The sequence below is a fragment of the Anas acuta genome, chromosome 11 (assembly GCF_963932015.1).
Source record: "Anas acuta chromosome 11, bAnaAcu1.1, whole genome shotgun sequence".
In the NCBI taxonomy this organism is placed as follows: domain Eukaryota; kingdom Metazoa; phylum Chordata; class Aves; order Anseriformes; family Anatidae; genus Anas; species Anas acuta.
In genome coordinates this window covers 16,241,199-16,263,737 of record NC_088989.1, presented here as the reverse complement: position 1 = coordinate 16,263,737, position 22,539 = coordinate 16,241,199, and the positions used below count along the sequence as shown (strand labels likewise).

The 22,539-nt window shown below is 36.7% G+C and overlaps 2 protein-coding genes across 7 annotated transcripts in view; one reads left to right on the top strand and one right to left on the bottom strand.

The window, feature by feature from the left end:
* CENPP (centromere protein P) overlaps window positions 1-22,539 on the top strand; it is a 138,501-nt gene that overhangs the window by 31,027 nt on the left and 84,935 nt on the right. The gene's annotated exons all lie outside the window — the stretch shown is intronic.
* On the bottom strand, window positions 9,086-17,604 carry OMD (osteomodulin). Of its 4 annotated transcripts, XM_068694069.1 has the most exons (4): window positions 17,398-17,604; window positions 15,702-15,785; window positions 11,000-11,955; window positions 9,086-10,135 (listed from the first exon to the last, which is right to left on the bottom strand). In XM_068694069.1, exons 3-4 carry the CDS (start codon window positions 11,931-11,933, stop codon window positions 9,816-9,818), a joined length of 1,254 nt encoding a protein of 417 aa, XP_068550170.1. In that variant the 5' UTR covers window positions 11,934-11,955; window positions 15,702-15,785; window positions 17,398-17,604; the 3' UTR covers window positions 9,086-9,815. The 4 variants fall into 4 exon arrangements, with proteins under 4 accessions (XP_068550170.1, XP_068550171.1, XP_068550172.1 ...); XM_068694070.1 differs by lacking the exon at window positions 15,702-15,785; XM_068694071.1 differs by lacking the exon at window positions 17,398-17,604 and having other exon boundaries at window positions 15,689-15,948.

The following is a 22,539-nucleotide window of genomic DNA, read 5'->3' as shown; positions in this document are numbered from 1 at the left end:
TCTGCAGAAGAAATTTTCAAGTCTGTTAATCAGTATCAAAAGATTTCACAGGTACACATAACACAAAAAGTTGTGTAGTGTGCATACTCACTGTTCTGAGTATGTCAGGTAATTAGTTCATCTTGATGTCATCAAGGCTTACCTTACGGTAGATTTTTCTATCACTTTAAACTGGTAGTGGCAAATAAGGTAGTAGTCCTGTCCTGTAATTCATCTGCTTGTCATCCAATGTGCCAGGAAAAATAAGGTATCAACAACTAATTTCAGATAAAACCAAGTGTTTTTTTTTTGTTGTTGTTGTTGCTATTATCTGTATTTATGTAACAAATACTCAGCATAAGGAAGTGGATGGCACAAGTGGCTGATAATAAGGAAGGATGGTAGTGCTGCTTTCAGCATCAGGGCTGCTTTGTTTTTGCTCAGAATGACTTGAAATGCTCCTAGAACTCAAATCATCTGAAATGAAAAATGTTGTCTGTGCATTAGCAATAGGGAAGCTACCAGGAAGTACTCACCCTGGCAAGCAGAGAATGCTTTTCAGACGTTTTCAACATGTAGATGTTTTACATATAGGTATCTATTTGGATCCTAGTTATAAGGATCTATACATTTAGAAGGTAATTTCTTTTCTGAAATGCTAAACGAGCTCTGTTATTGAATTGAGCTCCAGTTTTCCAAGATGGCCTTGAGAGATTATTTAAGGTATTGTTTCTGGTTAGTCAGGTGGGCCTTACTTATTTTTTTAACCTGTGCTATCTCATTTTCACAAACTGATTTAACCACAAAATACCTTCACTTCAAATGTCATGCACATAAAATGACTGCTTTTCTAATTGTAAAATGGAAACCTGGATGAAATTTGAATGGTAATAATGTCCCTACAGTTTTGTAAGGACATGAAATGTAGCTGGAAGTGTAAATGAAATATCACACATTTTTATTTATAGTGGAGGAGCGACAAGTCAGTCTAACAAGGAACACTCAATCTCTAGATTCTGCTTTTAGAAAAACTTAACTTTCTGGAAGAAGGGTTGCATACAGAGTAAGTGTAAAATTTGTTCCCTGGTGTTGCCCTGTATCAAAGAGAGAATGAAGATTAAAAGGCTTTTAGGACAGAAAAAGTGAGAAGCTGGGTAAGTATGGATGCCAGGAGGAAAGCAAACAAAGGTAGCTTTTCCAAACTGCAGGAGACATTGCTGATTGCATCTTCTCTGGCATCTTGGAAGCAATCTAGTATTTAGGAGTGTTTAATCTCAAACAAAGGTAAAGTAAAAAATAAAATAAAAAAAATAAAGCTGAAAATATCCCAGAGGAACAGAAGAAAGATTTTTGTTTTGCAGGCAGACAAAAGTGGGTTTTGCATGTCATTTGAACTGGCTGATTTTCAGTTCAGTCTATTTATCTTGTACTTGGAGTGGCCTCATATCTTATGACCTGCTCAGAGCTTCAGGCTGACTACTTTTTCTGCTCTTGCTTTTCCCCAAGGCAGATAAAAAAGAAACCAAAGTTTCCCTTAAAATCTAGTCATTCAAGGGCATATGGTAAAAGCTGTCACAAACAGTTCTTACCCAGTGTATGTTGCCAGAGAAAATGACACCAAAGGGAGGGCAGTTCTCTTCATTTTTGGTAGCTTTCAGCAAAACGCAGTTCTCATACATGTTAGCATGTTAAGTACCTTACTTTGCCATAATGATGTTTAGTAATTCTTTAATACTCGGTAGTTTAGTAAAAAAATGTTGGAAGAAAGCTTTTCTGTACTTCTTCCTGTTTAAAATGGAACCAGGAGCTGATTGCTGCTAATTCTCTGTGAGACACTTGTCTTGCTCCTGGTAAACCTCCGCAAGGTGCTGGAGAACTGAGCGTGCTGAAGAGCTGCATTCCAGAGGGGGAAGTCTTTGCCTTCGGTATGGCTGCTGGTTGAAAAATGGCTTCGCCAGGGTGCCTGTAGCAGGGACCAGAACTGTGTAATGACTCTGGACTGTGTGATAGGAGGCGGGATACCAGGAAGAAGGAAAAATTAATAAATGGAAAACAAAAAAAGGGCCTTATTGCTCAGGTACGTGGGTTAAGAGAGAGGGCTCTGAGGCAGCAGCAGTAGGGAGAGTGCCATTGGGTTGCCGTCAAGATACTCCTTATGAAATAAACCAAAGCTGAATTTACTTTTAAACACTCAGGTTTGTTCTATATTTAGGCAAAGATGTATTTTTACAGCTGCTTAAAGACCTTGGCTTTCATCATCTATCATAGTCTCTAAAGGACAATATTGGCAAGTTGTATAGTTTCCCATTTTTTATTGTTTTTAAGTGTTCTTGGAAGAACAAATTATGGATTATTGCTTAGATTCCTCATGACTAATGAACACTAGAAATCACATTGTTTTAAAAAAAAAATCTGTCTCTTCTGTTGGATAGAAAGACACAGGAACAACCTAAGAAAGCTTCTAAAGACATCTCAGGGTTTATAGACCTAGATGCAATGCTAGGTTTTCTTCTGGAAGTGATTTTTTTTTTAATGTCCTACATGGAGCAAAAGCACTGATATTTCTTTGTATGTCTTTTATATGAAATGTGATAAGCCATATGCTCTGGGTTGGAATAATTATAAGAGTCAACGACAGAACAACTATGTGCCTTGACTCCTGTGTGTATGTGTGCTATGGAACTGCCCTGTGACTCCTGTGTCCCTCTCTGCTCTTTGTTGAGGTCCTGACACACGAGTGTAAAATTAGTTGTAAAGCAGTTTGTGCTCATGCTGGGGCTGCATTCATTCTGGGAACAAAGTGCTGGAGTATCCAGAAGGGAAGAAGCAGCCTCCTGGCTTCTTCTCAAGAAATGCACAGAATTTGGGTTGAAGGTGTTGCTATAGAAGAGATATTGTGTAATATTTAGAAAGTATATTTCACTTCAGCATCCTGGGAGGATGGGGGAGGTTTTAGAGATGGTATTAAATCTGCAGTAAATGGCTATCATGTCTTAAAAAGAGAACTTGGAGTACTCTTAGAGATTCAGAATGACCAAAGAAGTATCAGAGATAAGAATTTATGCATAAACACATCCAGTGCTTTTATGAAAAGTTACAACGGTTTCCAAGGCTCAGTGAATTGGATTAGGTTAAGGTCACTGTCAGAGCAACCAGCTGCAACAGAGAAACAGTTGAAAAATGACCTAGTGATTGTACGAGCATCCTTCCATATGTTTCTTATTTATAATCAGAATTTTTTAAAGCTGAAGACACTACCTTTATTCCTTGCATTTCCATTTTTGGAAGAGAAACAGACTCCTTGTGTCAGTTACTGTGTCTTACATTAATAAAGCACATCTTAAAAATTGTGCACGATGGTAATCAGAAATCAAACTATTGTTAATAAATACAAAGGATATCAAGAGTAACAGTACTGTCTGCTATTCACCCAGATCCATGGGTGAATATATTGAAGTTATTATCTCTTGAACTTTGCCTGTTTATCATCAGTTACATCCTGAATGAAAACCAATCTACTTTGATTTATTGAAATTGCTTAGAATTCCTTCCAGAATTGATGTGGCTTACTTATAACAATATAATTTGGTTAGAGCCATTGCTACATCTACAGGGACACTAGAGATGAGGCTCCAAGACTCAGTGCCCTGACACCTCTTTTTAGTTTTATGTTCCTGTCGTATGTTCCTTACCTTATTCATAGTACCTACTTTACGCTTTGTATTTATGGTTAGTCTTCATGTTTATCTATTTTTGCTTTCTCATGTGCATTATAATAGGGGAAGGCTAGTTAATTTATTTTTTATTTGTGGATGCTGAATTTATGCAAAGAATTGGGATAGCACTGGAAAATTGTTGAAATCCTGAAATTCTCTTTTGGTGAATAATTTTTTAAAATAAAAAATGTATGTTTGCTTTTTTTTTTTTTCAAGTAGGAAATTCCTATGTTTATTGCTTGCAATGATCAGGTTCAGAAACTAAGAAGGAAATTGATTCATATTGAAAGACTGGAATGTGAATATGTTCAAAGAAGTCAGAAAGCTTGAAATGCAAACCATCTGTTGGCTATAAAGGAGTTTTTGTCCATGTAATTTATCAGAATACTGAAGTAAATATCTGAAAAATTAAGGTTTACGAGCATGAAAATGCAAGAGCCAGAAAAAGATAAAACAAGTTCCTATTATTTTGAGACTAAAGGAAGAAATATAAATGGTTGGGTTAGACTATTGTTCTTTCTTTTTTATTTTGATTTTTCATAATAACTACATCTTGTGGCAGATAGATATAGTGAAGAAGTTATATTGTAGTTTTGAGAACTTGAATTCTGTGAACTAAAGCTTAGTCATAACTGTTTTCCAGAAACCCATGAGTTTTTCCCTATAGGGTTGTGTGGGTATCAAAACATTCTGCAAGGTTCTACTACTGCCTTGCTTATTCTTATGAACTATAGATACTGCTCATAATACTTAGCTTAAATTTCAAGAAGGTTCCATCTTTGTTTACAAAGATATGACTTGGAAGACACAGCTCTGAACAGTTTGTCCATATTTATCAGTTATTGTTTTTCTGGGTATGTTTCTGCTGTTATTTTAATTAAATAGTGCATTTTTTGAAGTGAATCTTCTGATAAGCCCTACTTGCTGTAGGCTTGCTGTCATATCCCATAGGACTTCGAATTATGTGAACTTGATTCTTTCTAGACGTAACAAACCTGAACACGTATATACTCAGGGATGCACCTGATGTGCTGCAGCTTTTAATGAATTGTAATCAGTGGCTAGTCTGAAGTGGCTAGTCTGAAGTACACTGTGCTGTATGGTTCCAGTCCTTAGTTGCTAATGCAGAGACAGTGCTATAAGCCAGCTCAGGCTTTGTTTCCATATTTACTGACTCTGCTGTAAATAAACTAATCAGACTGTTTGACACTAGTTAGGTTCAACTGTCACTGATAAAATAAGTAATGTTTTAATGCATGTTTAGTTCTTAGTTTAAGGATTTATTCCTTACTGAAAAAAAGACCATATAATATTCTGAAAATAAACACCAGAGCAAGCACCAAGCAAATACATTTTGACACCAAAATGTGTATGGTTCTCTAGTGGGATAATTTGGCTTATACAGTGCTCCACACTCCTGTGGCTAGGCTGCTTTGTGTACCTGAATCAGGATGGGTGACTGCTACAGAGCACTGCAACATGCAGCATTGCAGACATGCTGTTCCCAAATTTAATGAACTTGCGTATGCCTTGGTATATAAACACAGTGCTTAAAGTGAATTAAAATTCAAATATCACAGAATCACAGAATTTCTAGGTTGGAAGAGACCTCAAGATCATCGAGTCCAACCTCCTACCTAACACTAACCAGTCCTCCACTAAACCATATCCCTAAGCTCTACATCTAAATGTATTTTAAAGACCTCTGGGGATGGTGACTCCACCACCTCCCTGGGCAGCCTGTTCCAATGTCTAACAACCCTTTCGGTAAAGAAGTTCGTCCTAACATCCACCCTAATACCCCCCTGGCGCAACTTAAGCCCATTCCCCCTTGTCCTGTCACCAGGCACGTGGGAAAACAGGCCAACCCCCACCTCGCTACAGCCTCCTTTAAGGTATCTGTAGAGAGCGATAAGGTCGCCCCTGAGCCTCCTCTTCTCCAGGCTGAACAAGCCCAGCTCCCTCAGCCGCTCCTCGTAGGAATTGTTCTCCAGGCCCCTCACCAGCTTCGTCGCCCTTCTCTGGACCCGCTCAAGCACCTCGATGTCCTTCTTGTAGCGAGGGGCCCAAAACTGAACACAGTACTCGAGGTGCGGCCTCACCAGAGCCGAGTACAGGGGGATGATCACCTCCCTAGCCCTGCTGGTCACACTGCTTCTGATACAAGCCAGGATGCCGTTGGCCTTCTTGGCCACCTGAGCACACTGCTGGCTCATATTCAGCTGACTGTCCACCATCACTCCCAGGTCCTTCTCTGCCTGGCAGCTCTCCAACCACTCATCTCCCAGCCTGTAGTTCTGCTTGGGGTTATTGCGCCCCAGGTGCAGGGCCCGGCACTTGGCCTTGTTGAACTTCATGCAGTTGACCTCAGCCCATCGGTGCAGCCTATCCAGATCAAAGGAGGATCGAATCAAATATATTTCATATTGAGGATCAAGATCAAATATATTAAAAATGCAAATATATTAAGGCTTTAAGCATATAGCAGTAGTGAGGAGCAATGGAAGCATGCTAACCACAGTCAAAGACAGTGAGAATGTAGTGGGTATGTAGTTTGGACACGGAGTTACAAACAAATTAGTGTGCAGTGTCCTGTCTCCAAAAATAGCTGGAAGCAGGTACCTTGGGAAGACTGAGAATAAAACAAGCATATATCATTCTTCTCTACTCCCATTTACAAATATTCTTCCATTTGCCAACTCTTTTCTGCTCAGCACTTCTGCATCTACTGTGCTTTCTGCCCAACAACCTGCAGTGAATCTCTTCCAAGAAACACAGTTACTTATCCAGTCTTCCCTTAAAACCACATGTGAAAGGGTTGCTGTGTTCACTGTGTTCTTAGGCACGCAGTTTAACGAGCTGACTACACATCGCCTGCAAACTTCTTTTTCTCTGCTTGGCTTATACCTGACCCATGCCAGCTTTCTTTAATACCTTCTTGCTCCTGCACTGGAGCAGTTGATCCCTGGACCCATGGTGTGTGTACAACTCATAATCTTGTAAACATCTCTTTTATTTCCCCTTAGCCATCTCTTTTCTTAGCTGGCGCGTCCCAGCCAACTTAATATTGTTTATATAGAAACCATTCCTTACCTTTGGTGCCCTTACAATCTCTCTCTCATCCTCTGCTGATTATGCCATATGTAAAGATTATGGGTAGCTCAAGGGGTCAGAAGTCTCCAGCATGTTAAATGTCTGGGTCAGTGGCATAATGGTGTTTGGTGTTACTCAGTGCTTTCGTGGTACCATCTATTGTTACTTCCAAGTTTTGCTCCCGAGTGATGGTACTCAAGTCATGATTTGTTAGCTTTTAGGTGAAGCTAATACTATCTTTTCACAAAACCTTTACTTTACATTTAACGATGCTGAATTTCATTTGCTATTTTAACATCCTGGTAGCGGGTCATTCTTCATCATCTCTTAGCAATCTTTGTTGTCATCTCTCAGACCACCCCAGTTTGCTGGGCACCAGCCCTTTGCAAAACTCCTGCAAATGGACTTCCTCCACAACAAGACCTGACTGCTTAACTTTAATGCTTTTAATCTTTCCTATATTTCATTTGGTTTTGTCTGTGCTGTCACCTCTCAGTCTGTGGCAGCTTGATTTCCTCAAAAATTCTTCAGAAATTAATGGTAGGCAATTTGAACCAGGATCTCTCTTGTACACACCTTTCGTGATTCCTGCAGCAAACTTGACGAGATTTGCAAGGTAGAACATCCTTTCACAGATGCCATGTCCACTCATACCAATGTCAACTGTAGTTATCTAGGTGTCAGTTGATGCTGAACTTCACGATAACTTCTCTCTCTAATATAGACATAGGGCTAGCAGGTCTTTAGTTCCCTGACCATCTTGAAATCTTTTCTAAAAAATAGCATTGTATTTGCCACACAGGATATAATATTAATAGAATGAAATGTGAATTATGAATGTTCTGCTTATAATACAATTTTCATGTTCTATGTGAATGAATTTAATGTAATAATTACTGAAAACTTTAGAACTATATTATCTGTTTGATTTATGTTTAAACTACAAGAAACATATGTAACTAGTTACTAAAAGTCTGTCTTTAAAGCTACTTTAAAAATAAAGCTAAGCAGAAAGTTTGTGATAAAAGATTTATAATACTATTATATTTGAATAGTGTTTTTTAAGGTTGAGCAAGACTTTCAAAAAAGTCTGTTAATTTAGATTTGCATTTTGTGCACTGTTCTTTTACACTTACAATCTGAAAGAGATGAAAAGTTATAACAATTCCCTAAGGATAATATACTATAAGTTTATGTTAATAAAACCATACATACATATATATTTAAATTTGTGTATATAATGTACATACGTTTTTTGAGAGCATTTAAATACTATAATGAATACATTTATACATTATTCTTTAAGGAAGCCAGAGGTTCTTGAAGCTGATAAATGTTAATAAACTATTTTTTTAATAAAGGAAGATAAATTCTGTTGAGTTCTAGCTACACATTTACAGATTTGTGTAGCTACCATAAAAATACTTTGCCATAAATATATCTGTTCATAAAATGCAAGAGAAAAAGGGGTAGAGTGGAGAGAAGATTTCTTAAGTGAGACAACATAAGACTTCAAGTTGATAATGACATAATAAATTTTGTATGTATAAATCTTTATAAGCAGTTGTTCTTAAAGACTGGGGTATATTCATGGGCTTATGAGGAATTTCTCTCCATTTAAAGGTACAGATGCATGACGGATTTTTTTCATTTGTTAGTATATTAATTCTTGTATCAGAATCCAAAATACACCAAGAAGGGCTTCAAAACAAAACTGATCTTATAAGAAAGAAAACTGACCAACTTTTTAGAAATTCTAATACAAATTTGCTTGTAATTTTATATGGCGTTTTTAGTTTGCCTAGACTTAAAGTATAATATAACATTGGGAGTATGATATATAGTTTATCGCACTCATTAGTTTTTCTTGTGGAAATGGTGATTCTTCCTCACTATTAACAAAGGTTTATCAGGAGATGAAATGCTGACTTTTTTTAATTTTTTTATTTTTTTAAAGGGGGGGGTAATTAATAATTAAAAAAAAAAAAGCTGAAGTGCCCTCTAATAGTATCCTATACTGTAGTGATTTGCAACTCTTTCTAGATATAACATAACAATAAACTTTCCATAGTTCAAACAGTATATATTACTTTTCTGTGGGTTACTTTAAGCAATTTTTTTCTACTTTGAAGCAGAATATAGCTTACTGGTATTATCTATGCAGAGGGATGGTCTTAATAAAGTCTGGAATGCCACTATTTGTGCCTGTTCTAGCTGATGAGCAATTCTAATCAAAAAGTGTTACATTTTCAATGCCTTCTAAAGTATAGATAAAACTTAAATACTGATGGTTGAGAGTTATATTAATGCACATCCTAAGATCACTGAAGAGAGGTTGTTCATTGTCTATATAAACAACTAAAATCTGCTTTTTGAAAGACTTGTTATAGTCAAGGTACAAGCTGAGGAATAAGTATTATAATATATCTTGGCAAAACACTGGAAACAAATATTAAAAAGATTTGGAACTCCATGTTTGTGAGTTTCCTGTCCATCTAGATATTGAAAGAAGCAACATCTGTATTTCTGGAAGATGTGCAGGAAAGTGTTTTTGTAACATATGTAACATATGTTTTTCTCTAATATGTCTTTTTTACTGCTCTCAGAATAGTAGAATAATAGTAGGATGTCTATCTAGCTGGACGGATTTTTGCCGTTATCCACATGTTTCTGTTGAGCACGATGTTGATCTGGTATAAACATTTTGCAAGATGAATCACTTTAGAACATACAAACCTTTTTCAGGTCACTTTTCTTTTGCTTAGACTGCCAACCCTCAGATGAGTCCATCATTACCTCAGGTTATATATCAGACTGCTACTAAATGCTGACATGAGTGTACTTTGCTACCAGTATTATGGTTTTTACTGCACCAGTAATGTCATGTTTATGTACACTGAAATCCTATATCTCCACTTTATATAAATGTATCTTAAATACCCCAAACTATCCAGCTGTTCTGAAATGGACACAAGTACCCCACAAGTAAGCAAAAGTTTCCATGTATACTCATTAACAGAGATGTTTTCACTGAAAGTAAGGATAAAAGTAGTTGTTTTCTTCTTCACGATCTTCTTCAGTTTCTTGATCATGTGTTTCATGATCATCTTCTGCTTCATCGTATTCTTCTGGTGTTAATAATCGGCGAAACACTGGTGTTCTTAGTTGAGTTGACTTGTTGATGTTACTGTTTTGTTCACCATAATAAATGGTTCTAATGTGAGGGAAGCAGAAGAAGGCATACGTGCTCATTGGAGTTGTTAGCTTATTTTGGTCCACCCGTATATACGTTAATTGTTTGGTGTTCATTGGATCAATAGATGGACACATCAAAGTAACATTTATCACTGTAAGAGAGAAAAATGTTTATTAAAATACAGAAAATAGTTATATTTAAGAACAATTTACAAAATTGAAATTTGGAGTTTAAAATGGAAAATACTTTGTTTTACACATTAACAAAGTTGTCCTTTGTTTTTAATCAGTTTTTTAAATTACAGTGATAACACTTTTGGAATTTACAAAAGATAAGGTTGTGGGGTAAACAAATATATCTATATGAATATATAAAATCTGTAATTACTAGTTTATATTAATGGAATATTTTTGTGGTTCCTTTTCCCTGTATGTGATTTTTATTAATTGTCTTATCAGAAGCAAGTTTCAAAGTGAACTTAGCTAATTATATGAAAAAAAATACAGAATATTTGCAAAATATCTGCATTGAAATTATAGTTAAGATGGAAAAATGAAATTCCCTCTAGTTTACTGTTGGTAGGTCTCAGCTAACCAAGGATGTGTTTACATTCCAGCTTGAAGAAGATGGGTTGATATTCTTTCTACACTGTAAGCTAAAAGCTGCATGGAACCACTTACTCCTGAGAGGTACATTGCATATGAACTTTGGGTCAAGGCCACGTGAACTCATTAGTTCAGAACACTAATGGCTCAAGCTCATCAGTCTGCAAAGAGGAGAATCACAGTACCTCTTGAGAAACATGTAAATTTAGCTGACTACTGTGCTTGGTTTATAAGTGACCTGAGAGCTGTAAAGTGGCAGGTCCTCAAAACCAAGGACACAACAAAAGTGATGGGTTTTATCTAGGTTAAAAGTGCTGAATTCTGGTTGTTAAAGTATGCTGATCCCTCTCTTCACAACCAACCCCAAAATCCACCACGTTTTTTGCTTTTCAAGAATTACATCAACATACTTTCAATGTCATTGTCTTCAATATACAAATGCTGCAGACTTCTTGGAATGTAGAATAATTGTTTCAATTTGTTATGTCCAAGATTAAGTTCTAAAAGGTTAGGTAGATTAAAGGTGTTGTATGGAATGTTCTGCAGGTTGTTGTGGGACATTCTTAGAGCAATGATTTTTGGAAGTCTGCTGAAATAGTTTTCTGGAATATAAGAAATCGAGTTGTTTTCAAGAGAGAGATACATAAGTGATGATGGTAGATCAGGAGGCATAGTCTCTAATTTGTTGTTGCATAAGTTGATTTGCATTAAATTTTTCAGGACTGAAAAGCGTTTTCCTTTGAGTACGGAGTCATCAAGAAAGTTATTGCAAAGGTCAAGCATGGTTATGTTTGGTAATCCTTCCAATGCATTTCCGGATAACTGAGAAATTTTATTGAAACCAAGGAGCAGTCGTTCCAGAGAGCTTGGGAGTGGGAATGGAAATTCTTCTAATTCATTGTGCTGTAAATGAAGCTGCACTAAATGTGACAGTTTGGCAAAAACGCCATGGTCAATCATATGAAATTTAATTTTGTTGTGGCTGAGATTAATTTCTCTTAAAATGGTAACATTAGTGAACGGTCCTGCAGGTACAGCTTCAATATCATTGTTTTGCAGATAGAGTTGTTGGACGTGAGCAGGGATATTTGGTATCATCTTAAGTTTACGGTGATCACAGTACATTGATAGTGGAAAAGCTGGTGGACAAAAGCATTCTCTGGCACACTCGACTGGAACAGGAAAGCGGGGAACTTCAGCTTGTGGACTTGGATTAAAATAATAGGAATGCTGATGATCTGGCTCGTCATCATATTCATCCCCAAAATCATAGTCTTCATATTGACAAAAGACCATAGCAGTACAGAGGAGGTAAATGATTGATAGCTGGCTCAGAATCCCCATATTTAAAATTGTATGTTGTATTCTGTTGATGAGAAGGAAAAAATAAGTTTACCAGATAGTCATAAGCTAAATGACATACAACCTTATCAGTTTTAAGAAGCAGTAGTATTAAACTAATGTAAATAAGCAGAATAATGTATTTTCTTGGGAGCACTGTCAGTGGCACTAGTAGCTGTACTGGGTCTGGCTGGGATGGAGTTGCCTCTCCCTGCAGGCCCATATGGTGCTGTAGTCTGCACCTGCAGCTCGAACAGCCCTGGTATCACACCCGTGTTTGGTCTCCCAGTGGGCACTGCTGACACAGCAGCAAGGCCCTCTCCAACCCCCCCCAAAACCAGTAGGTTGGGGGTGGGCAAGAGGTGGGCAGCTGACCTAAACTCACCAAAGGGGTATGCCATATCATACGAGGTCACACTCAGCAAAGAAGGGTGGGAAAGGGGAAGAAGTGGGGGCAGGTCTCTCATTATGAAGACATCCATCTTCCCAAACGACCACTACAGGTATTGAGGCCCTGCATCCTGGGATGTGGCCAAACATCACTTGTTGATGGGCCGTAGAGAATAACATTTCTCTTTGTGTTTGTGCACAGCCTTTGTTTCCTTTTTTCTCTTTTCCATTTCCCTTTAATTAAATTATCCTTATCACAACCTGTGAGCTTTTTCTTTTTTCTTTTTCCTTTCCAGCATACTTTCTTCTCCCCCTCTCCTTCTGAGGAGGGGAAGTGAGAGTGGTTGTGGTGGAGTTCCGCTGCCCAGCAGGGTAAAACCACCACAGCAGCAAAAGCAATTTTTCATTCGGATCTTCCAAGAAACTGCCATAAACAACTATACTGGCCTTGAAGTAAATGTAAGTTTTCTTTCAGTTTGGATAAGGAAGAACTTTCTACTTGTGCTGTGTCTTTTACTGAGGGGTACCATAACATCTCTGAGAAGTAGCAGGAAAAATGATCCCAGTCTTCCTTCTTCTCTGGCATACATCAAAATGGGATAAGTTGCAAAAAAAACACACGTGAAATGGTACAGACCGGTGTTTGTATTAGACAGCTTAGATGCTGCATTCTTTCCAGTTTAACGGGTTAAACATCAGCCTTACAATTCAGCTTTAAAGGGGTGCAGATGAAATTCCCACGGAATGTTTATTTCTCAGACCTTTGAAAACACCTGTGTAACCTTATTAAACTATTTGAAGATGAAAACAACTGATATTTAAAATGTGAGTTCTCTCACTAGGAACTTGCACAGCACCAATGTTGTATGGCCAATATCATAGAAACGTTGTTGGGAAGGGACGTTGGGAGATAGTGTAGTCCAGCATGCTGTTCAAAGTGTGTCCATCTCCAACAGTGGATTACATCAGCCTAGACTTTAGGTGAGCCTTGAAAAACTTGGAATTCCAAGTGGAATTCCAACATCTCTCTAAACAACCCAAGTTAGTACTACTCTGCCCTCCTTGTGAGGAAGTTTGCTAGTCTGATGGAACCTTCAAGCCATGTTTGCGTCTGTTGCTCTTGCTATGAGCAGACAGCTATTACTGTAAAAGATAAAACACACATTCTCACTTAGGTTGAAGTAACTGCAGAAAAAAGTGTAGCATTGTTTCCATAAATACAACAATAAAATATATTTTGAAATGTTGTATTTTATATTCAAAAAAAAAAAAAAATGAAAATTAGTATGGTATTGGTGGTTGTATGTTCCGTGGCATTTTACGTTGTTTTTCTACTTTCTGCAAAGCACGGATGGTTTAGTAAAATGCATTAATTTATTTTCCCTGTTCCCATCGTTGTATTTGATTTCAACGATTGTGTATCACACATGATGTAAAATCTTCATTGATGAGCTGTTTTATTTGTAGAATTCCTATGCTTCTGTAATAGTATGTTCTTTATATGCGTAAACTGCATTCACAATACTCTTTGGAGGTGAAGTACTGATATTGTGAAAGACAATTATTGGCAAATAATTTTGCATGTCAAAGTTCAGATGCTCAAAGCCAGAGTAATGTTTTAGAGCACTTTATGCAGTCAAAAGAATCCTATTATTTGGTCAATTTGGAGTTGTGAATCGGGTCAAGCTGTACAATTTAGACAGTGGGTGAGTCAGAATATAACATTGCTGGTCAAAGAACACGAATCATTGAAAAGACATCACTCAGTATAGCGTGGGAACCCCAAGACAGAGAAAAGCAAATAATCTCAGTTTTCTTATAATGACATTCATATTTCTTAATCATGAGACTCTCTTTTTTGTTAATATCCTTAGTATTCATTTCTTTTACCAAGCACAGTCAAACAGTAAGAAAAGAGACGAGATTCACAAATGCTCATTTTCTGTTTCATAGTACTGATTGATTCCCAAAGCATGATGTGTTCAATGAATTGAAGGAGAGAGGGAGTCTTTCAAAAGTTGTAACAGAACTCTGAAGTTGCATACTTTCTCCCGATCCTCCTGTGTTGCATACAAGACAGTGCGCAATGATGGGTGCTTGTTATCAATTGTGGTATTATTGTCTAACTCAAATTTTGGACTTTGCATCAGTTGTATTGTAATGCTCCTTTAATGAAGTATCAATAATTCATTAAATTTAAAAACAGGGTTGGGTAAAGCTAGTTGAGAACCACACTGTATGAAGGTCCTTGGCAAAGCCAGGGTCTCCATATCCCCATAGCATTGTCAGATATATCTGAGCTAATAAAAGTAGCAGGAACATCTACGAAAGACCCAGCCCACCCCTACGTGCATGATATAAACGCACAGTGCTGACAAACCTTGCAGACACTTGCTGGGTCAGAGAAGCAATACTGTGCTTCAAGAGGAATTAATAGCTTTTGAGATTTAAGGCAGTATATATTAGAAGAATACCTTTATGCCATATTTCTAACTCCCTGTCAGAGCTGCTGGTATCTACCTATATAAATTCTATTGTGACCTGATTTTTTTCTTGAATGGATGCAATTTGTTCTTCTGGCCTGTTTCATGTTCTTGGTTGTGTTGTGATTCCTATTACTCCCTTACTCCTGGTTTTCCTGTCCAGAAACTTAGCTTCATCTTCTGGTTCTAGCTTCTCAGCACTTCTGCTTGGTGTCACAGTTTGTGATTCTTTTGGCCCCAAGAATAGAAATTATTAGTCCTTAGAAACCAGGAGGAATAACTGTGCAAAGTCTTGCACTGTTTGCAGAAAAAGTATACTTAGGCATTCACACAATTCACTTGTCAGGTAGACAATGTAAAGGGAAGAACTATAATCACCACATGTCCAATGAGAAATAATAAGTATCAAAGTCTCTTGCAGGTGTTACAGAGGGAAAGGAGCTTGTATTTTGTAGGGTTTTTATACCTTAGCTGTAGCTGAGTGTGTATTTGGTAGAATGTTAATCCCTTTACAAGCTTGCAGTTCAAGTCTCATAGCACTGAGATAATAATCATTCTTCATGACTTATTTCTAAGAACCTAAGAACCCACTATCTTGAAAACAAAGAATGATGTCAGCTGGGACTTGGTAATTGGGGAAGCAAGTCAGATGCACACAACGTGACAAACTGCGTACTTACAAAGCTGAAAGAAAATAGAAAATCATAAAAGCATGATTGTCTGCTATCTGTAAAAAAAAATAATCACAGAATCACAGAATTGAAATCAAAGCTTAGTAACTGTATTTACAAGCAGTTTACTAGCTGAAATCTAAAACTTATATAACATGCATGACTCACTCCTAACTGCAAAAATAACACAATTGGTTCTTTTGTTCCCGCTTACCAAGAAAACTTACTCTTTGGAAGTCTGGGAAGCTCAAGTTGTAGAGGGGAGCAACTTAGTGTGCTGATGAAATCATCTGAGCAATAACCTAACACAGCTGGAGGAACAAAAGATGTTTCTAAGCCATATTTTGTGGTGAGGAGCCTTGTGGGAAGGCAAAGCAAAATAATAGCCTTAGCCCCTCTTCTGATTTGCCAGTAAAAAAAAAAAATTGTGCCACATCATCAGCTATTGTTGATGCTGTGTCACAAGTCTGGGAAGAGATTTATCCTTTTGTTAGAATCCCTTCAAAAGTATTTACAAGACTTTTTCAGTGTTATCAGTTCACTTAAAAAAAAGTAAGACTTCAAAAGTATTTCAGAGGTTGTTAGTTCATTTTGTGGTTTCGGCTATGCTCATTCAGTTATCCAAAGGATTTGTCCTCTGGAGGATGAAGTTAAGAAACATAAAAAAAAAAAAAAAAAAAAAAAAAAAAAAAAAGTAACAAGTAACCTTATTAAAATTGAAGGAAAGTATGTGCTCTAGAGAAGGTCCTGATAAGTATCTTCAATTTTACACTTTTTGTTTCCTCCATAATCTCTTTGCTATTGGCTTCCTGCAAAATACTTGTGCTACGCAGTGGCTTTAACATGCAGTGTTTTGAAATTACAGTTCATGATTCACAGTAAGTTTCCAACATGTTTTTGGTGAACAGAGAGTATAAATTTTTGTATGAGACAGATAAGTATTACATGAGATATAAGCTGTTGTTACTGAACAGATGACTATTTCTCAGAGTTTTTAAAGTGGATAAGAAAAGGTATCGTTATCTACTTTTGCTGCTATATGGTACTTGGAGAACAACTGTGATATATGCAAAAAAAAATAGAAGGTGCATGTTTTTTGTTGTCAAAGTTGAGATACTGTTCTGGATTAATTGAATGATTTATCAGAAAACTCTAAGGAAGCATTTAATTATGCTTTTGCATTGGTAAAACAATTACATTGTTTCTAAATCTATTCACAAAGAAATATCTGGTTCTTAAGCCTTAGTACCTTGGAATTATTATATTCAAGAAAATATTGCAACTGTAAATTTTATTTCTTTTCTGGCTTCCAGCTTCCCAAAGCCATTGATCTTTTTGACTTTTTCAAGTTTTTCTCTGTAGCATTTCTGTAGCATTTTCTCTGTAGCATCTAGAACGTTGTTAAAGGAGAAAGTCATGCATGATTTTAACATTTGGAATATAAAGAAAAGCACCGGAGGTCATGAGCAAAATAATTTTGTGGTAGTTGGCAACAGCGGAACTAAAATGAAATCCATGTATTTATATAGAGAATATAGAACTGCAAAGGAAGGGTTGAAAGAATAAAATAAAAATTACATGGTCCTCTATGTACTTTACAGTAAATAATTAAATATCTACATAGTACCATTAAACCTAAGTAATACTAAACAACAGAAGTAATTATTTGTTCAGTAATTGCAATATATTTGTAGTGATGAATCAGAAAAATACATTGAGTTTTAATGCCAGCTAGTTAAGTGTTATTTGATGGTACAAAGTTTGTTGTTGTTTTTTGTTGTTGTTTTGAAATGCAAGACAAAGAATGTAGTGCAGTTTTGGAAGTTCTGTTATATTAACACTTCCAAATAAAGCACATGCAAAAATTAAAACAATTTTCTCTAAAGATAAAAGTTGGATCAAATTAAAATTTTAATTTCATACCTGATGTTTTTCTATAGTTTTCAACTACTGATTGGGTCCTGAATCCTCTTAAGCTATCAGAAGACTAAAAATCTTGTTACGCGTTTAGAAATCCATGGTGGCAAAGGAAAAGAGTCTGTCCTTTTGAAAACTGTAGCAAAACTCTTGCTTTAAAGCATATATAGTTGGAGGAGATGAGGTCTAGCCATGGGATATATAAAGACTCAGTTACTTTTTTGTTGCATGAGCTGTCTTGGCTGTAAACAAGTCTCTACTTTGTGATCTTGGTCAAATCTGTGTGGTTTGGTCATCTCCTAGTTTTTGGTTTAAATTGTGGTAGGAATTTCCTAACAGGGAGGATAATGAGAGGATTAAATTTAACATCCCACACGTAAGACTTGTTGTTTCAAAGGCTGCAACAAATCTTTAAAGTAACTTTGCTGGGATGGATCATTTTTGAAAAATTAAAGTGTTTGAAGTTTTACCATTTTCATTAATTGCATTCAGTTAATGAGAATAGTTAGCATTTTCAACTTTGGTTCTGAACTGAAGCTTAAGAAAGAAGACTGTTCTAATAGGCAGTAGTTTTAGGTTTGCTTAATTGTATAAATGTGAATTTAAAAACTCTTCATTTTAAGTTTCAAAATTCTAGGCAAAAATTTTCCAGAATAAGTAGAGAAGATAATGACTGTCACTGAAGTGGCATAATTCACAAATGGGATTAGCCCTGACATAAGATGGAAAACAAATATATTGCATAGCTTTTTCCCTATCAATAGTTTGCTTTAGAAGGGTTGGGGGGGCTTTTTTTCCCTCTCCTCCAAAAAGTGTGGTTCTCCATATGAAGTATAGAAAAAGTAAAAAATAATCTGCATGTTGTTCATTGAGGCTCAAAGGAAGTCAAATGACGCTAAGATGTGTACAACAGTGCTACTGAGAACTCCTTGGAAGCTAGAGCTAGAATAACTTGCTAGAACTAGGAAGGGCTTCAGCCAAGGGCTGGCCCTGGCATCAGACTTCTGTAGAAAAGCCTCATGCTCAAAATTCTAAAATCTTCACTTGGCAATTTGAGAGAAAGAAATCTATGTTTTAGGTAAGAATTGGTAATGGTTTGTTACTCTAGTTGTTTGCATGGTAGAAAAGAAAATGCACACTCAAATATGAGGAAATTTGAATGTAGTAATTTGCTTCTCTATAAAGCCTGTGGGTTTTTGAAGAAAGAAGCAACCTCAGGCATGTATCATCTATGCTGGGCTGCACTTCAAAGTCAGATTGTAAGCACAGAAAGAAAATACAGATATAAAACTCTGCATCCTAATTTCTGGTTCTTCTCTGGCAATCCACAGATGCTGTCAGCAGACCACCAGTAGTCTGTAAGACTCTCATATGTGATCTGGAAAGGCACATCTTACTTGTTTTTGCTGTCAGTAATAGTAACCAACTATCATGATGGCAGTGGCTGAAGGGTTTATTTACCCTGTGCCGTGGCGAGTCGGAAAATTCAGGTACAGAAGCACAGAGCTCTCAGCAAACCAATATGCTGAACTATTTGTTCTGGCAAGGCCTTCAGCACAGCCTGAGCCAAGAGTACCAGGTAACAACTGTCCCTGTGCAAATATGCATTTTTAAAGGTGGTGGAAAAGTGGGCATTGAATCCTATAAACAGTCCTGCAGAGCTGAGATGAGACCTCCACCTCCAAAACACAAAAAAGCTAAAGGAGGACAGAGCTGTACCATGCGTGGGGTCCTACGGTCGCTTCTGACCTGAGCCTTGCTGTGTGGTCTCGACTTTTTCCCTGTTTTGTAGGTGGTATTATGTGATGAAAACTCTGGCAGCCCTTGTCTTACACGTCTGTTTTACATGTGTTGGTTTGTTTACTAGGAGCTACTATGAAGAGCATGTTGAGCAACTGAGAACAGTTTAAAAAAAAAAAAAAAAAAAGGAAAAACAAAAAGCTGCCGAAAAAGCTGCTGAAAAACAACTCCTAAGATAAACTAGACTGTAGGTTTTGAATATATTGACTCTTCGAATCTGTCAAGGGAGGAGAGGTTATTTTTCTTTGATAGATGGATTTTCTTTTCTGTAGCAGGGTCATTTAAATTTCTGCTACAATAACAAGCAATCAAACAATCAATGCCTACAAACTATTAAAAACAGTTTTAAAACAATAAACACTGTAAATAAACTGAAGGAACATTCAGTGTTTTGTAATAGGGGAAAGTGAGGCACTTGATACATAAGTGAATGAAACATGCAGAGATCCATGTGCGGTGTCAATCCGAGTTGGTAAGTCCAAGCAGATGGTACCCTTTGTATGTGTCCTTATTGCTTCTGGAAGAATATTCAGTAGTAGTTATCTGAGATAGCATAGTATGCCACTTCTTTTATAATACTACCAACTATATATATATTAGTATATCTTTCAGATGTTCAACAGCTTAGGCACAGCCTTCATGTCTTTAGATAAAACACCAGCAAAGTCTTTAAACTATCACCTTAAAGTGTGAAGTTGACAGAAGCTTGCAGCTCACCGCGAGAGTGTTCTTGGTGGCCACTTTAACCAGCTAACTAACCAGCTAACTTTGTTCCTCGAATCTATTCCAAAGCAGGTACTTCTACTCTTTTTTTTTTTTTTTTTTTTTTTTCAAACAGGACTGCTAACTTTGATGTCCTAAGCTGATGAATACTTAAAAGAGACGATGCAACTTCTACCCTATATTAATAATTTATATTATTTTTTTCATTAGCTTACTTTGTTCATTCATAGCTATAAATTTAGTGCATTTTTGTAATGTACTTGAAATGTACCTGCAACTTGAGATGGTTCGTATGGTTGTATTCAGTTTGCAAATCATGTTTATAGCCACCCCATTATTAGCTTTTTTCTTCAGGTACTTTCTGGCAAGGATAAGAAGTACCTTTCAAAGTTATTTGCCAAAGAATTCCTGAATGATCATGCATAAAAAACATTTTGCATTAACAGAAATTTCCTGCTTTTGTATGATGGAAATTGCTTCCCGTTTACTGTTATTTTGAGTTTGTGCAAGAATGAATGTCCTTATTTGTTTTTACAATAGCTGTTGAATGTGTTTGTTTTCATTACATACATGGATTTGTTCAAATATTTCCAGAGCTGCCTGTCCTGCCTTTTGGGGCAAAGGATTTTGCCAGGCAGCCTTTCAGCTCTCTACAGTAGTCTGGAAACTGGAGACCATCCTTAAACTAGATCCTATCTTTTATTAACCCTCTCTTTTTTTCTATATAATAAATTCTCTTGTTTAGCACAAGGCCTTGTAATGCTACTATATGACTATGCCATTACAGAACAAAATCCTGCACCAGGTAGTACTAAAGATGTGTACCTAGTCCTGCATCCAGTTTTTAATAGCAGCTGATAGCAGAGCTGCAGGAAAGATTATAAGAACATGACAAGTGAAGAGTTATATGTCTGCAGTACATTTTCTCTGCAGCCAGAGACTGTGACTTGGAAACTTCCATAGAAACACTGAGTATTACAACGTGTCATTCATCTGTACGTGTCCCTGGCATCATCTTATAAGGAAAAATATGATCTCTGTGCTCTTCCTTTCATCCAGTTACCCTCCATTTTTCTCTCTCTCTCTCTTTTTTATTTTTTTGTGGATTTTCTTTAAGTAATATTAACTCTTTTTTAGGAAAGATACTTTTCCATACACCTATATTCTGGCAGACATACCAAATAAAATTGTCCTTTGATCTATGGCAAGTAGTCAAATTAAGTATTTCTTACTATTTGTATGAGTAATTTGTGAATCACAGCTGCTTCTTGACAGAGCTAAGACAGTGTCTCACAGTTATTTTATCCAATCACTCTGTGGTAGGAAGTCTTATGTTGCTTCTATCATTAGCCATTTTGAGATTCTTGAAAGGGTTTATGGCTGCTTCTGGTGAGGACTTGAATGTGGTTCACACATTTTTAGGGTTGGCCATTTAAGAAGAAACAACTTGTTTCGTTGTCTGTCCTAAACCAACAGTCATGGTAGCAAGCATTTCAGGTGCTCTAGGCACTAGTTACAGGTCTCTCATGGTAATCCAGCAAGTGTCCTTGTTACTGAGTGTTACACTGACTGTTGCCTTGCTCTATCACTTCTCAAGAGTGAAGGTAATACATGCATGTATTTATAGCCCAAACATAAACAATCACAATGCTTTCAGTCTTTAAAAAATAAATAAACATATATATATTTGAGCTTTAGTCTGGCTATGTCATGAAGTCAGTGTTTTGAGGGACTGAGTGAATAGACTGAACTTCATCAGAGCTGAGCCTATACCAGCAGCAGTCTTAAAAAATCTTAATATTCTATATGACTGCAAGACAGCTGTCCAAAACTCCCTTCACATCTTTGCCAAGCACTGGACTTACTGCTGAAACTTACTCATAAGTCTGGACGTTATGACAGCAGCCACAGAGACATGGCTGTCTAATTGTTTAGAACTGCCAGTGGGTGAACTAGATACAGGATTTACCCACAATGGAATGTGTAAGTGGAAAGGTACTCTTTGGAAAGACAGAAGAGTTGCTTTCTGAAGCAATTGCACTTCTAACAGATGTGTTTTCCATACTCACATATTCTCCTCTTCTCAGGTTCCTATGCACTCTGCCTTTGGGAGGGAACAGTTTAAGTGGGAAACATGCGTTACCCTGGCTGTTCTCAGCGCAAAGCACAAGAAGCAGCAGTGCACATCTGTAAAATACAGGTACAGCTAAGGCAAAACATTCCTGATAACAGGAGTAATGAAATATTACTTTACATATATATGCTCCGGTGGAACGTCCACATGGAAAACATCTCAGAGATTTTTAGTTAGTATGGTAAGAACCTTTTTTTTTTTTTTTGTAACGTGCAGTGTTTTAATTGCTTTATCATAAATACTGGTATAAGGTTTTAATAAAGAACAACTATTTTTTTCTTCCATCTTTTAGATGGAAGCAGCAAGAAGAATGCTAAAGATTGTTTTTAGATCAGACTTAGTTTCTGTCTTTCTGAAATGTTGTGGTTTTGACTTTCAGAAATTCAATCTGAACATGCTTGATTTAGGTTTGAACAGCTAGATTGATTGTTCCAGGAAGACCATATCAACAATATATATATATATATATATTTTTTTTTTTTTTTCAGTAG